We start from the raw sequence: 14228 nt of genomic DNA on the forward strand, positions 1-14228 counted from the left end.
GTCTATAGCGCTGCGCACAGTTGGAATTGACAAACTGTAGCCATGTACAGCGGTAAAACAGGTCGGTACAGGTACAACGATTGTACCGAGTTGCTTGCATGGTTCTAGCGCTGTACATGGTGACAGACATAAAATTTTCGAAGTACAACACTAGTACAGCTGTATGTCTGTCATAAGTATAATGTACATCATTACTTATGAATTTGTTTTTAGACCGAAAAAAAATCATTCGTCAAACAAGTTAATAAACTTAAATCTATTCTGCGATAACATCGTAACATATGAAGATACTAATTTGACATCTTTTGAGAATCCACGGTCTCCTTATTTTGTATTCTTTGCAACAATCTCAACACTCCTACCCCAACTTTTCCTTTGCCTTACTACGTCCATGATTATTCGAATGATCATATTATATATGATACACTATGGATAACCGGATTTGAACATACTAAATGGACCCTGTTCATCCTAGCTACACTCATGTTTCATTAAATTATCATATTAGGTATGTTTAAATATTAAATCAATGTATTCATTTAAATTTGAAATTTGTAGCGTATATAAATCTACTGCGGATAATCAAAACTAGTTGTATGGAACAACCCCTATCCCAGCGTCATCCTCTACCTAGTTACGTTCAATTTTGTTCAAATAATCATATTTATAGAGTATATTAGTAAATTATTCAAAGTTTGTGAAAAAAAAACAAAACTGAAATACTCCGGATAATCGAATCCGACCTGTAATATCAAAATGCAGGCATGTATCTACATTCGGCAAACCTCCTCCCACATGCGCGTAGTTATAAGTTATGTCACTACTACATACAAACATATGCAAGAGAAAAGCGAAGAAGTATAAATATCGCCGGCGTGAAGTGTTTTCGTTTGCACGCCTGCAACAGGCCAACACCTCGCTCACGGCAAGTCGGCATAGTGTGAACACATAGGTGAGAACCACCTGGGTGACGTCTTCAGAAAACCCCTATTGAACTGACAGAAGCCAACATATCGAGTATCCCACTGACATTTTCCCTTTGTTTTCACACGAATTGGGTATCCCACTGACAGTTCTGCTTGAGATTTTGCTAACAATCCTAGCACCAATCATAGCACCCGGCTGGTGAGAACACACACGATTAATCGTAAGCGTCACACGCCCCGCCCAAGCCATGCTGTCGTCCCACTGCACTGAGAACATAGTCTTAATTGATGCAAAAAAGGGTTAATTAGGTAAATTAATAAAAAATAACAATTTTTTTTTATTAATTTTGATTTATTGTACCAATACTTTCTCCATGTAGTGGATCATTATAAGAAAAGTAAAGCTTTTCTCCCTTTCTCCTGATTGTTGGACATTGACATATATGTTGATTTTTTTTGACACCCAATTTGATTGTACAGTGCATGTTCGCTAATTGGGAGATGATTACTAACGAATATCATTCGCTAATTGGAGGGTATCGACAAGTGTCAAAATTGAGCTAGGAGCGCTCGAATTGTTTGTTTTGGCTTATGTTTTCGTTCGCTAAAGTTGATAAGTATTGGGAGTTCGCTAATTGGGGTGCGACCCAGATAAAAAACGGTCATCCGTCAGAATCATATGTCTGTTTTGCTCTGACGTTTAAAAATCATTTTTGTTATGGGTCTTTCAAAGTTTAGCTTCAAAAATAAAAACAAAATAATATTTTGTAAAAAGGTTACAACTCAATTTTATTCTTGGAATAATAATACAATACAATCAAATGCAATGAAATATAATAATTGAACTACGTTAGGATCTACGTTTCTTCCACTGTGCTTCCAGCATTTCAGACCGTAGGATTTTCTGTTTCAACGTTTGTGTTAGATTGTTCTGAACAAATTGCGTTTTTCTTCGGTGAATCCTGCGATATCGGTAATACATGAATTCATACGTTAACTTTATGTATTGGAGAATATATTTACCTGAACTTTATTCAGTTCACACCATGGACTTAATAACGTGATCACGCTATTAAGTGACATCATCGAAGTTGAGAAAACTATTCAGGTTCCACTTTTTAGCCTACACAAACACCTCCGTCCGTTGCGGTTTCCAACCGTTTCTACTCCTTACTGACTTATTGATCCGTGTCTGCCTGTTGGGCAGAACAAAGGGACGATTTCAGAAGTCTCCACTGTCGACGGTTATCTGCCATGACTATCACTTGCGGCCAGGTAAGATTGGCATCAACAGTTTGGAAGTCATTGGTAAGGCTACGCCGCCACGAGCCTCTGGGTCTGCCTCTTCTGCGCTGTTCTTGTGGATTCCAGTCGAGGGCCTCTCTGCAGATCTCGTTTGCTCCTCTCCTCAAGGTGTGTCGGATCCACTTCCACATCGACGATGGAGTTCCACATTGGATATCCAGTTGTGAGGCCACCATGCTCGAATTATGTAACGCACGTTTAACGAAAACCTGAAGTTTTTGCGTTGTCTCTGCCGAGATGAACCACGTTTCGCAGGCGTAATGTGCGATTCACATAGAACGTTACGGAAAAGAACGTCCACGTTCCGTCACCGTCTTCACCAATTCACACATGCACTCTATGCTTGCAGCAGCACCGTCACGTCGAATGTCAAACGAATGATTTATTTAATGTTATTCATGGTGTCGCCACCTACAACAGTATTAAAATGCAATGCCCTCTCTCGAATCAGCATGCCTAGAACCATTTCTAAATTTGGAAAGATTCAATGAAAATCATTGAATTCTATTATTCAAATGCCTTAATCCCGTAGTTCCGACCCTCATTCAACAATAATAATATATAGACTATTTTCCTCAGCTAGTCGCGAATGATTTTGACTCCGAAATTTGGAACTAAGAGACATGTTGGCATAAAAAAAGTCAAAGGAGGGTTGTGTCCGAGACACGACCGCATAGTTGACGTAGGATTCCGTTAGGCTTTCTGTTGATTTTAGATGTTTGAATTATTACATCGTTAAACTCTTTGACTATGATTTGGGCCATTTTTTTAGTTGTTGGGTATTGTTTGTTCACTCCACCAGAGTTTACCGAGTGATGATGACAGAAGGATGGTAAACAGTCGTTGGATGGTGCGTATCAGATAAAAGACACAGAAGTGGAACGAGATATGATAAAAACCTCTGTGATTTTGGACGAGATGCCTCCTGTGTTATGTATGGATGAAATGAAGAAAAAAAAAACTCACCAATGTGAAAATTAACACAACAAAACAGACAGCTTAAACCAAACGACCCGTTCTCAAGCGGGAACATACCTTGGTTTTCATTTATGAAAATTGAAATAAATCGTTTCATATATCAATCATTTTTAACTGCTACCATATACAATTTTACACTTACACTTGTGCTAAATTTTTCACAATACACGATCGATCATTGATATGAAATTTCACGAAGCAACCCACATTTAATTTCCAAATTTTAATTTTGTTTGCTAGAATTAATCGTATCACACCTTACTTGCAATATAAAAATACCCCCGACTTGCATATATTTGCAATGTCGATTTCCCTCGGGCACCTTGGTTTTGATGTCTCAGTTAGGGAATACATTTCGGCAGGAACGAAAACTCCTACTTTCATGTATTTGCAATGCCGATTTCCCCTAGGCAGCTTGGTTTTGATGTCTCTGTTAGAGACCCGCCGCATGTGTCGTCAATTTCGACCAATCAGAAGTGGGTGTTTCCGTTAGGATAGGGGTTGAGGTTCAATTGTTCGATAGTCAGTTTCATAAAATATATTATTTTCTTCAATATAAAAAATTGTGTGCCGAAATCGATTGACGCAAAAATTTCATCAATCCATCATGAAATGACTGAGCAATAAGCGTTTGAAATTGGACAATTTTCACGATGTGCTCGATTTTAGATTTTCAATTTGTACCTCAATATGTTCCCGAAAAACGTAATCCTACGACAAAAAACATTATTTAGCACTTCGATGTTTATTCAAAATTATATTTGACGTAACTTTTATCGATGTCTGGTCAACGAATATTCGCCCGATTAATCGAATACTTATAGACATTTCCACGAATGAATCGGTTATTGCAATATGCCCCTACGAAAATTTTAGACATTTCTAGACGTGATATGATGGTTCCCTGTTAGTTGTTAGTAGAAAATGTAAAAATAAACAGTATTTTTGATCATAGTTTTATATAGTTTTTGTGGTAAGTGGAAAACAGTAAAATAAACTCTTTTGTTTGAAAACAAATTGATAGTCCTGAGAAGGACTGGAATGGTTTAATGGGTTGTACGGAATTCGCTTCGTTTCAGTCAGATGTGCAGTTTAGTTTTGGGAGCGGTAGCTTTTACGGATTCGCTGATGCCCCAATATGTTCCCGAAAAACGTAATCCTATGTCAAAAATGCAACCAAAATCAAAACAAAAGCCGAGACACAAAGCCCAGGCAAAAACCCAACGAACCGTCCGTCTCCATCAATTATTCTTTTCTACAAATCCTTCCGGTCGTTTTCGTTGAACATATGCTGACGGGTCGTCACGTTGCCGGTGTATGTGAATGTTTCCATAAGAATTGCATGGGAGAATAATTGACGTAACGCAACGTGACATGACGTGAACGTAATGAGGATGTTGTATGTGAATCGCACTTAAAGCAGTACGGATTTAACGTAACGTGAATCCTGCGATATCGGTAGTAGGGGAAGGCGGGGGAAAACGGCCACCAGGTGTAAGATGACCACTCTCTAGATTATTGAAACAATCCACTATTGGACAGTTAAAATACATTATTTTAGTGTGTTGCATTACCCTCAATTATGTATAGTTATTTTGACGTGATACAAACTTAACGTAGAATATTAGAGCCCCGTCAGACTGCAGACTGACTTGTCGGTCGATAGTTCGGTCGGCTCCTTAATCAGTACGGAGAGGTATGCATATGCGCACATTACACCGATTCAGTTGGGTCGATTTTTGCATCAGTAGGCCGATCAGACCAAACTATCGGCTGAAAAAAAGTCTGTATTGTGCGGGTGCTCTTAATTGGATTGCTGAAGTATGGAACGAAATCACCCAGTTTACCATTGAGAGCTCTGGGAAGTTATTCGATGAGTTACCAGGATATGAATGGAACATTTCTGAGCAGGTGGAGAATTTTTCTGTGTGTATAACATCCCTTGTAGTCAGTGTTGAAACATTTAAATCTGTACCAGAGGGGTCAAAAATCTTTCTCATCTGTCCTTTTTTTCGAAAAATCTGTACCATCGAAAATATTTGTGTAGAGAAAAAAATTATTTATTAGCATTAAAAAAATACTCATTTATTGACTACAAATACTACATTTACATTTGCAAGTCATTCATGTGTTTGATGATGCCTATACATAGTTTTTCTGAATCTAGATTGCATACTATCATATTTTAAAATTTTCGAGTTGCCACCACGATGTTTGACCAAATCATTTGATCTCAAGATAGCGTTCATCATATCGTTGCTGAGCCGATTTCAAAGCTTATTTTTGTTCTGATTGTATCAGAAAAAAATCGCTCGACAGTTGCCGAGGAGTGAGGGATAGTGAGAACGTTACAAACAAGGCATCGAAGCGCCGAAAAGGAGAGCGAATCGTCAATTCTTTTTAGACATCTAATTTTTGTCCACCAACCCTGTACATGCTCTATTTTAGAAATTATGATTTCCTTACGGAGTAATTTTATCTTTAGGCTACAGAATTAATTCTTCTCGTCTTGTACATTCCCATTGTAGAATCCTGGAAACGCTTCTAAAACAACGTTAATGCTAGTAAAATTGGAAATGTTTTGGGATTTAACATTGCCGTAGACTTGAGCGTCGAGTCATCAAAATCGAATCTTTTTCTCAATCATTGCATTGTAAATGCTTTTAAGATCAGCAGCACCAAGCGATACTACGACGAAAAAGTCGTCATGTACCTCAATGTTGCTTTGTTCAAATGTAAGAAATTTCACAAATGGAAAAAATCTGTACCAATCTATACTTTTTAACGAAAATCTATACTCTATATCGTACATAATCTGTACCAAAAATAACGAAAAAATCTGCACCATTCCAGATAAATCTGTACGTGTGGTAACACTGCTTGTAGCATCGATAGCTGAAACAAACACGAAGGACGAGTAAATTCGACTGTGGCCTGAGGATAAGTTACTAGATTACGATAGCAAACCTGTTTCCATGACCACTGAAGTGTTAACTGACGAAGCAATAGTCAACTCTGTTCTAAACAGAGAAGATGATTTAACTTCTGTGGAGTAGAAACGGTTGGAAACCATCACGAACGGAAGTGTATGTGTAAGCGAAAACAAGGAGCCTGAATAGATTTCTCAACTGCGATGAAGTTACTTAATAGCGTGATCACGCTATTAAGTCCATTGTGTAAACGGATTAAAGTTCAGGTTAATATATTCTCCAATACATAAAGTTAACGTATTCATATATTACCGATATCGCAGGATTCACCGGAGAAAACGCAATCCAATACAAACGTTGAAACAGAAAATCCTACGGTCTGAAATGCTAGAAGCACATTGGAAGAAACGTAATTCCTAACGTAGTTCAATTATTATATTTCATTGCATTTGATTGTATTGTATCATTATTCCAAGAATAAAATTGTGTTGTAACCTTTTGACAAAATTTTATTTTGTTTTTATTTTTGAAGCTAAACTTTAAAAGACCCCTAACAAAAATGATATTCAAATGTCAGAGCAAAACAGACATATGATTCTTTTTTTTTTTTTATCCCATTTATTTATTAGGCTCATTAGCATTTAGCTGTAACAGAGCCGGGTTTAATCGTGTACATGTACATATGTTTATGTTTCTATGAATTGTGAATTACACAGTAGTTAGTAGTAGCCATTTAGGCGTTAAGTTTTCTGTTCCATTACATTATGGTAAATTACACAGTAGTAGCCATTTAGGCGTAAGGGTATTCTTTCTGTTCATCCATTGTTCAGCAGACCGGACAGCGGAGACAGTTGATATTGATCATTGTTGAGTTATTTATAGAACAGCAGCCCGATGTTTCTTGCAGAGCAGAGCAGTTGTATGGATGAATCGATCTTTGTTCCACCGTGGATCGATTTCCATCGCTGATGATGGTTGCGTGAACGTAGTTATTCTATAACAACACAAAGATGGTCAATTGAGGGCCCTGAGTTTGAACTCATGATCGATCGCTTGGTAAGCGAACGCGTAACCAAGTGGCTACGAAGACCCCCAGACATATGATTCTGATAGATGACTGTTTTTTAATTAGGTCGCGTCCCAATTAGCGAACTCCCGATTAAAAAGCATCCCAACCAAAAACCTCCAATTAGCGGACGAGTACTGTATCCGCATGACCACACTGAAAGAAATACTTAGTAAATCTAACGAATTTTTTGGTAAATGCTACACTGGAGAAAAACTTTAGTAAATGCAGCTACCAAATATTTAGTAGTCGAAACATTAGTAAAATGTACACATTTCTTGTAAATATTACCAAAACTTTGTTAAACTGATATGTAATGTAAGATGTAATGTACATCCCTACCAATGATTCGTACATTTTACTTCATAGCATGTGTAACCTTGAGTATTTTCATTTCAAGCAACTGTGTGTGAGCAACCGCCATTTCTCTAATGGAAGCGAAGCGATTCGGAGGTAAGCATTCGGTTTTTATTACGATTCATTCTACCTAAATATTTTCCTTTTTCAGCCTAAAATCGTTCAAATTCATAGCAAAGGTTTCACGCAGCCGTAAGCGTTTAGATAAACTAAACATCAGAGGCCAAAAATGGCAGATGTCGCTGTGCACAATTGATTGATGATCCGATTATTATTTGATTTTTCCCCTTATTCTATTATCCGCAGATCGCAACCAACAGCAGCAATGGACCGCCTCTCGATCGATTCGTTGTTCGAGGAAACGAAGGATATCAGTTGGGCCAATCGTCCGTCAGCAGCGAGGAAACCAACAACAACCATTTCACGCTGAGCAATCAACAGCTAGAAAGACTACCAGCTCCGATTCGGACAACATCGACTCGGATGAGAAGAAGCAGCAACAGCGCAGATTGTCGGTGTTATTCCAGTCATATATGTACTGTCTGCAGCAAAAACTCCACTAGCTGATGAACGATATGCCACGGCGAAAGTTTCACAATTTCAAACACATCGTTACGGAAAGCGATATGTGTCCTATTCGCGACACAATTTCCTCCACAAATCACGACTTCACGGAGCTCAACAACAGAAAATCCACGTCTGAGGATGGTGGGGAGAGTCAGTTTGCTTGGTAAATTTGCTTCAAGGCGCTTCGTTGCTGGATCGGTACATGCTGCCTCCGCTCGAATTTGGAGCGTCATATCAAGCAGTAACATGTTTAATTCTGGTCGTATTGTCAGCTCGGAGGCAATCATTAGAAGCGCGACTGGAGCATTTGATCGGCAATGAAGCAATCCGCCAAAGGAAGGAAGTAGACAAAGGTAAAGATCCATTGGTAAAGGCGGTCAATAGTGGCAATAATGAACACGATTTGGTGCCGGTTTCGAAACCGGTCGACAGCGCTACGAACCTTAGCTGTTTTAGATAAATTTCGTAGTTAGATGTGTGAAAGATTTTTGGAATATTATTAATATTATAACAAAGGTTTTCTTCCGGCAGATTTTGTTCGGGCTCGGGCAATTATACGGTGGACTGTATTTGGTATGTATGGAATTCCATAGACCTTTGTCGAATGTAGGTGTCCACACAGAATTACCACGGGTGGGGTTCTTGTGTGGATCTACAATCTTGGTCGGAAATGAATGACACTGTTCGGACTTGTTTCAAATTTATTTAATTGTTGTTGTCTTTAAAAAGGTTGGAATAAAACTGAAAACTTACGTCTGTACTAACTCGCTTATATAGCTATCGCAACCTATTCGATATGCTACCATCGGTTAATGAGGAAAGCAATGTTGCCACGTTTGCGCTACAAATGTTACCGAGGAATCTTACTGCTAAAACCTTACAATGTATATTTTAATTCTTCCGTTTAGAACGGAACATACTCCCCCCGAGTGAGACGTTATGTTTCACTGCTCTCCGGTTCGCGTTGATTGACTTCAATGGGCAAAACTGAAAGTTTGGTGATGGGATGGCGATAACTTGTACCTCCACTGCAGACATTCACAACGCGAATTAAGTTATCAGATCCAGGATGAACTGCTACTATTCGACCTAACTTCCACTGAAGTGGTGGACGATTCTTATCTTGTAAAAGCACTATCATTCCTGGTTGTATGTTTTCTGAAGTGATCCAATTTTTCTTACGAAGTTGTAGGCTGTTGAGATAGTCATTTGACCAAGCATTCCAAAAATGTTGGCGCATCAGTTGAATGTGCTGCCAACGGTTGAGTCGACCAATTTTTTCATTTGTGTAGGATGGTTCTGGTACAGCTGTTAACTGCCTACCTATGAGAAAATGTGCTGGCGTGATAACTTCCGGATCCGTTGGGTCGTTAGAGATAGCAAATAGTGGTCTTGAATTAAGGATGGCTTCAATTTCGCATAGAATAGTAGCCATTTCTTCGAATGTTAACAAAGCATTTCCAAGAACTCGCTTCAGGTGTGTCTTTGTGCTTTTTACGGCCGCCTCCCAGAGGTCGCCGAATTCGGGAGCGTCTGGCGGAATGAAATGCCATTCCATTTCTCGGTTCAGGCAAAACTTCTCTATTTGGTTGACTTCATTTTGATCCTGGAACAAGCGAAACAATTTGTGAAGCTCGGTGGAAGCACTTCGAAAATTTGAACCGTTGTCAGAATACAGCTCTGACACCATTCCTCTTCATCCTACGAAGCGCTGAAGGGCTGCAATAAATGCCTCTGTCGTGAGATCTGATACCAGCTCTAGATGGATGGCCTTTGTCGCCATACAAATAAAAACTGAGATGTACGCTTTCACAATCTTGGGTCTATACTTTCCTTGCTTTACCATAACAGGACCGGCGTAGTCTACACCAGTGATATTGAACGGAGGGGCAGGTGATACTCTTTGTTTCGGCAAGTCTCCCATTAATTGAGAAACACCAGTTCTGAAACATTTCACGCAGCTTCTTATGATTTGTCTTACCGTTGAACGAGCGTTGATAATCCAGAAGCGCTGTCGAGTTGCTGATACCAACCCTGAAACTCCAATGTGCAGAAGTTCGTTGTGCATTGTTCTAATTATTAGTGCAGTCACAATGTTCTTGTTCGGAAGGATGAGTTGATGTTTTGATTCATTCTTTAAATTGAAGTTTTTCAGCCTTCCACCCACACGTAGTAAATTGTTGACATAAATTGGATTCAGAGGGCCAAGAATCTTGCATTGAAGACCAGACTTGAGACGCCGAATTTCATCTCCAAACTCTATGTGCTGAATCACTCGTATGATTGTTGTCGTTGACTCTCGAATTTCTGCTACTGTCAAATGGCGTTGAATGATATGATTTTGATGACAGTTATTTTTGAATCGTAGAATCCAACCGATCACTCTTTGCAGCTTTCGGAAACAACTGTACTTGCTAAATACCGGAAGCAATTCCAATATTGTTGCTGAATGACTCATGATCACTGGTTTCATTTCAGGTAAATCTTCTTCCGGGACGTCGTTCAGTGTTTCAAGAATGATGGTTGATGTGGTAAGGAAATTGGGACCATTCCACCACATGTCGTTCTGTGCAAGGATCGTTGGTAGTTGGCCTCGGGACACCACATCTGCTGGGTTATCACACGATTTCACATAGTTCCATTGATACTCTCCCGAACCATTGCGAATTTCCATCACGCGATTTTTGACGAAGGTTTGCAATCGGTCGGGATTTTTCTTCAGCCAAGCAAGTACAATTTGGCTGTCAGTCCACAACATTATCTGAGAAAAGTTCATTTCTACAGCATCAATAATCTTCTTCGCCAGTCGTGTCAGCAGTAACGCGGCGCACAATTCCTTGCGTGGAATCGTCAATTCGTGTAGCGGGGCGACCTTCGATTTTGAACTCACCAGTCGACATTTTGCTGAGCCATCGGGAAACAAACTTCGCACGTATACACATGCGCCATAAGCTAAATTGGAGGCGTCTGCAAAGCCATGCAACTCAAAATCAATAGCTCCGTTGTATGTCACTTGACGAGGAATCGTTATTTTCTTAAGATGAGGAAGAGTTTGTTTTATATTGCACCACTGTTGAACGAATGATTCTTCGACTGAATCGTCCCAGCCGATCTTACATTTCCAAAGCTGTTGCACGAGTTAGCTAACACAACTGTTGGGGAATATAATCCCAATGGATCATACAGCTTTGCTACCTCGGAGTATATTCGTCGTTTCGTAGTTCGTCGTTTTTGATCTTCAATATGTTCTAACTCACCAGCAATCAGCAGTTCGTCGGATAACGGGTTCCACGTCAGACCAAGTATTTTAGTCACACTATTGATGGATCGGTCTTTCCAGGGCTTCAACGTTTCTTGTTCTTCAATAGGACGATTGTGCAATAGTTGTGTTGAATTGGAGCACCACTTGCGAATTGGAAAACCACCTTTCGCTAGCATTCTTCTCAGTTGATTGATAGCTTCGTTAGCTTCTTCGAATGTATCTGCTCCAGATATCACGTCGTCAACATAACAGTCCTTGCGAATGATATTGGATGCTATGGGAAAATTCGATTCTTCTTCTTTTGCAAGCTGTATCAGACATCTAGTGGCTTGAAACGGTGCAGAGGCAGTACCATACGTTATTGTTGTCAGCTCCAATACCTTTACTGGGTCGGATGAATTTTCTCGCCAAAAAATTCTCTGGTAATGAGTGTCATTAGGATGCACACGAATCAGTCGGTACATTTTCGTAATATCGCCCGTAAATACATATTTATGTTTCCGGAACTTCAAGATGATTGCCAGTAATTCGTGGTTTTCGCATCGGCAGCAATGTTGTCCATGATTGATTTGTTCCTATCGGGTTCGTCGGGAAATCCTCGGAAAATTTCAGATTCTCCTTCGTCTTGGTTCGTCTTTTTCGGTGAATGTTGGATTGGCATCATCAATTGATTTCACTCGTCTTCCGTGAAACTCGTTTGTGCACGGCTTCTTTGGCGCACTTTTCGGTTTTCTTCTTTTCGGGTACTTTTTCACATGTTGACGGGAATCGCACTCAGTAATCCATATCCGGCTCGTTCGGACCAATGTTCGGGCTCGGGCAATTATACGGTGGACTGTATTTGGTATGTATGGAATTCCATAGACCTTTGTCAAATGTAGGTGTCCACACAGAATTACCACGGGTGGGGTTCTTGTGTGGATCTACAATCTTGGTCGGAAATGAATGACACTGTTCGGACTTGTTTCAAATTTATTTAATTGTTGTTGTCTTTACAAAGGTTGGAATAAAACTGAAAACTTACGTCTGTACTAACTCGCTTATATAGCTATCGCAACCTATTCGATATGCTACCATCGGTTAATGAGGAAAGCAATGTTGTGTAGCGTGCAGAACTCACAGCTACGGTTTCGCCACTGTTCCGGGGATTCTTTAAAGGCGAGTGGCTTAAGCGCCACCTCTAGGAGGACCACTCACGCGAGATTTGCCCGGCAAAGGACCAGTCTTGAAACTGGCCTCTGAAAATTGTTGAAGAATCGCTCGAACAGTGACTCTTTACAAAATGTTTCCTAAATGCGTTCCTATGACTTGCTCGGCTACTCGCTCAAAGGATCGGAGGAAATTCGCAGCTGAACCTGGATAAAAAGGCACAATAAATTGCTCTTCACTCGAATCCTTCTGCTGTCCAAATATTACCTCTCGTTTCAGAAACAAGAGTGGGACTCCAAACATATACCCAAAAAATCAAACAGACTACAGTATCACGAACGATCATAAAACGTACGGTTTCTCCAAATAACAAAACTAAATATCATTTAAACATTTATTAACTAGCTAAATTACAATTTCATTTTCCCTAACATCCCTAACAATTCCGTGCCACGTGCGTCTCCATTTTCTTAAGCGTAAACTTTATTTCAGTGTTCACTGTCTCATCAGTTCCAAGTTTAAAAATACCCACCCACATGCGCATGTTATAACGGGATGGGTACTCACGTTTTGACTTTATCGCTCTGCTTGCTCTGTCCGGAGTGCTGTAGTGACGTAGCACTCCCTTCCGACGGAAATAGGCTTGTCGGGAAACTTTGACTCCAACCGTGGGGTCAGAAGTGCGTCCGGCTGATTGAGTGCGATGCACCGAGCTTCCAAGGAGTGTCTACCTGGGAAATAATCCCTAACAAACAGCCGTCGAACGGCTGTTCGACGCAATAAGAATTTGAACTTATGGCTTACAAACTAAACTTTACCTGTTTGAGCTTTATTTCACAAGCACAGACACTTAACGGATATCTAAAGTCTTCGAAAACTTTCGTTAAATTCCCTATCAAGAACAAACAACATTAAGCACATTTGAAAAAACCGTTTATACAGAATTTACTTGTAAAGTCACACCGCGACGCGATTTTGAAAAATCGCACTGCTGCCTCTTCCACTGATTGGATCAAAGTGGACGAGCAAAAGCGTTCGAGTCCCTTGAAACAATTAGCCTTTTTACTTCAGGGGAACAATATTTGCCGAAGCAAATAATGTTCTTTTTGAACCGCGAATTTCCTCAAACCCCCAGTCACGCAGCCAAACAAGTCATAATTGTCCGCTCTTTTTTGTCAAGGTTGAGCTAATTCTCGCGATTCTTCCACGAAACCTGGTTTCTTTATTTTCCTCGCGCATGAGTGACCATTTAGAGCGTAGCTTAAGCTACTCGCTCTTAGCATATATTGGTGTGGCGGAACATGAGCTTTACTCGCGCTCTTCGATGTGGTGTTGCGTACAACAACACAACGATTTCATCTTCTTCTTCTTGTATGGCGTTAACGTTCCCTGAGGAACTTTTTGCCGTCTCAACGTATGCATTAACTAGCGTCATTTATTAATACTTAGTTGAGATTTTCTAAGCCAAATAACACGCCTTGAATGTATTCCGAGGGGCAAGCTCTAGAATACGCGTGATCACAGTGCAAGTCGAAGGAAATTTCTTTGACGAAAAATCCCCCGGCCTGAACGGGAATCGAACCCGAACACCCGGCATGAGATTGTGAGACGCTAAGCACTCGGCCACGGGTGCACCGCATTTCATGCAATATATGAAACCCATTGCGTGCAATTTCCACGAAGAAAAA

General features: G+C 40.0%; 2 protein-coding genes and 1 long non-coding RNA gene across 3 annotated transcripts in view; 1 reads left to right on the forward strand and 2 right to left on the reverse strand.

Annotated features, from left to right (window-relative positions):
- LOC129775338 (zinc finger protein 227-like) overlaps nucleotides 1–6593 on the forward strand; it is a 43977-nt gene extending 37384 nt beyond the window's left edge. Inside the window, exons 7-8 of the transcript XR_008742933.1 lie at nucleotides 6063–6405; nucleotides 6463–6593. The gene's annotated coding sequence lies outside the window, so the exon portion shown is untranslated. The remainder of the gene's footprint in view (nucleotides 1–6062; nucleotides 6406–6462) is intronic.
- A 1822-nt stretch (nucleotides 6594–8415) lies between these two features.
- Nucleotides 8416–11855, reverse strand: LOC129773957 (uncharacterized). Its single transcript, XM_055777634.1, has 4 exons — nucleotides 11247–11855; nucleotides 10111–11163; nucleotides 9453–9735; nucleotides 8416–8576 (listed from the first exon to the last, which is right to left on the reverse strand). The coding sequence occupies exons 1-4, from the start codon at nucleotides 11853–11855 to the stop codon at nucleotides 8416–8418; spliced, it is 2106 nt and encodes a 701-aa protein (XP_055633609.1).
- A 1058-nt stretch (nucleotides 11856–12913) lies between these two features.
- On the reverse strand, nucleotides 12914–13709 carry LOC129775341 (uncharacterized). The gene is made up of 3 exons (XR_008742936.1): nucleotides 13490–13709; nucleotides 13359–13432; nucleotides 12914–13307 (listed from the first exon to the last, which is right to left on the reverse strand). It is a non-coding gene; the product is annotated as an uncharacterized LOC129775341 (long non-coding RNA).
- Nucleotides 13710–14228: the final 519 nt, after the last annotated feature.

This window comes from Toxorhynchites rutilus, chromosome 3 (assembly GCF_029784135.1).
Source record: "Toxorhynchites rutilus septentrionalis strain SRP chromosome 3, ASM2978413v1, whole genome shotgun sequence".
In the NCBI taxonomy this organism is placed as follows: Eukaryota; Metazoa; Arthropoda; class Insecta; order Diptera; family Culicidae; genus Toxorhynchites; species Toxorhynchites rutilus.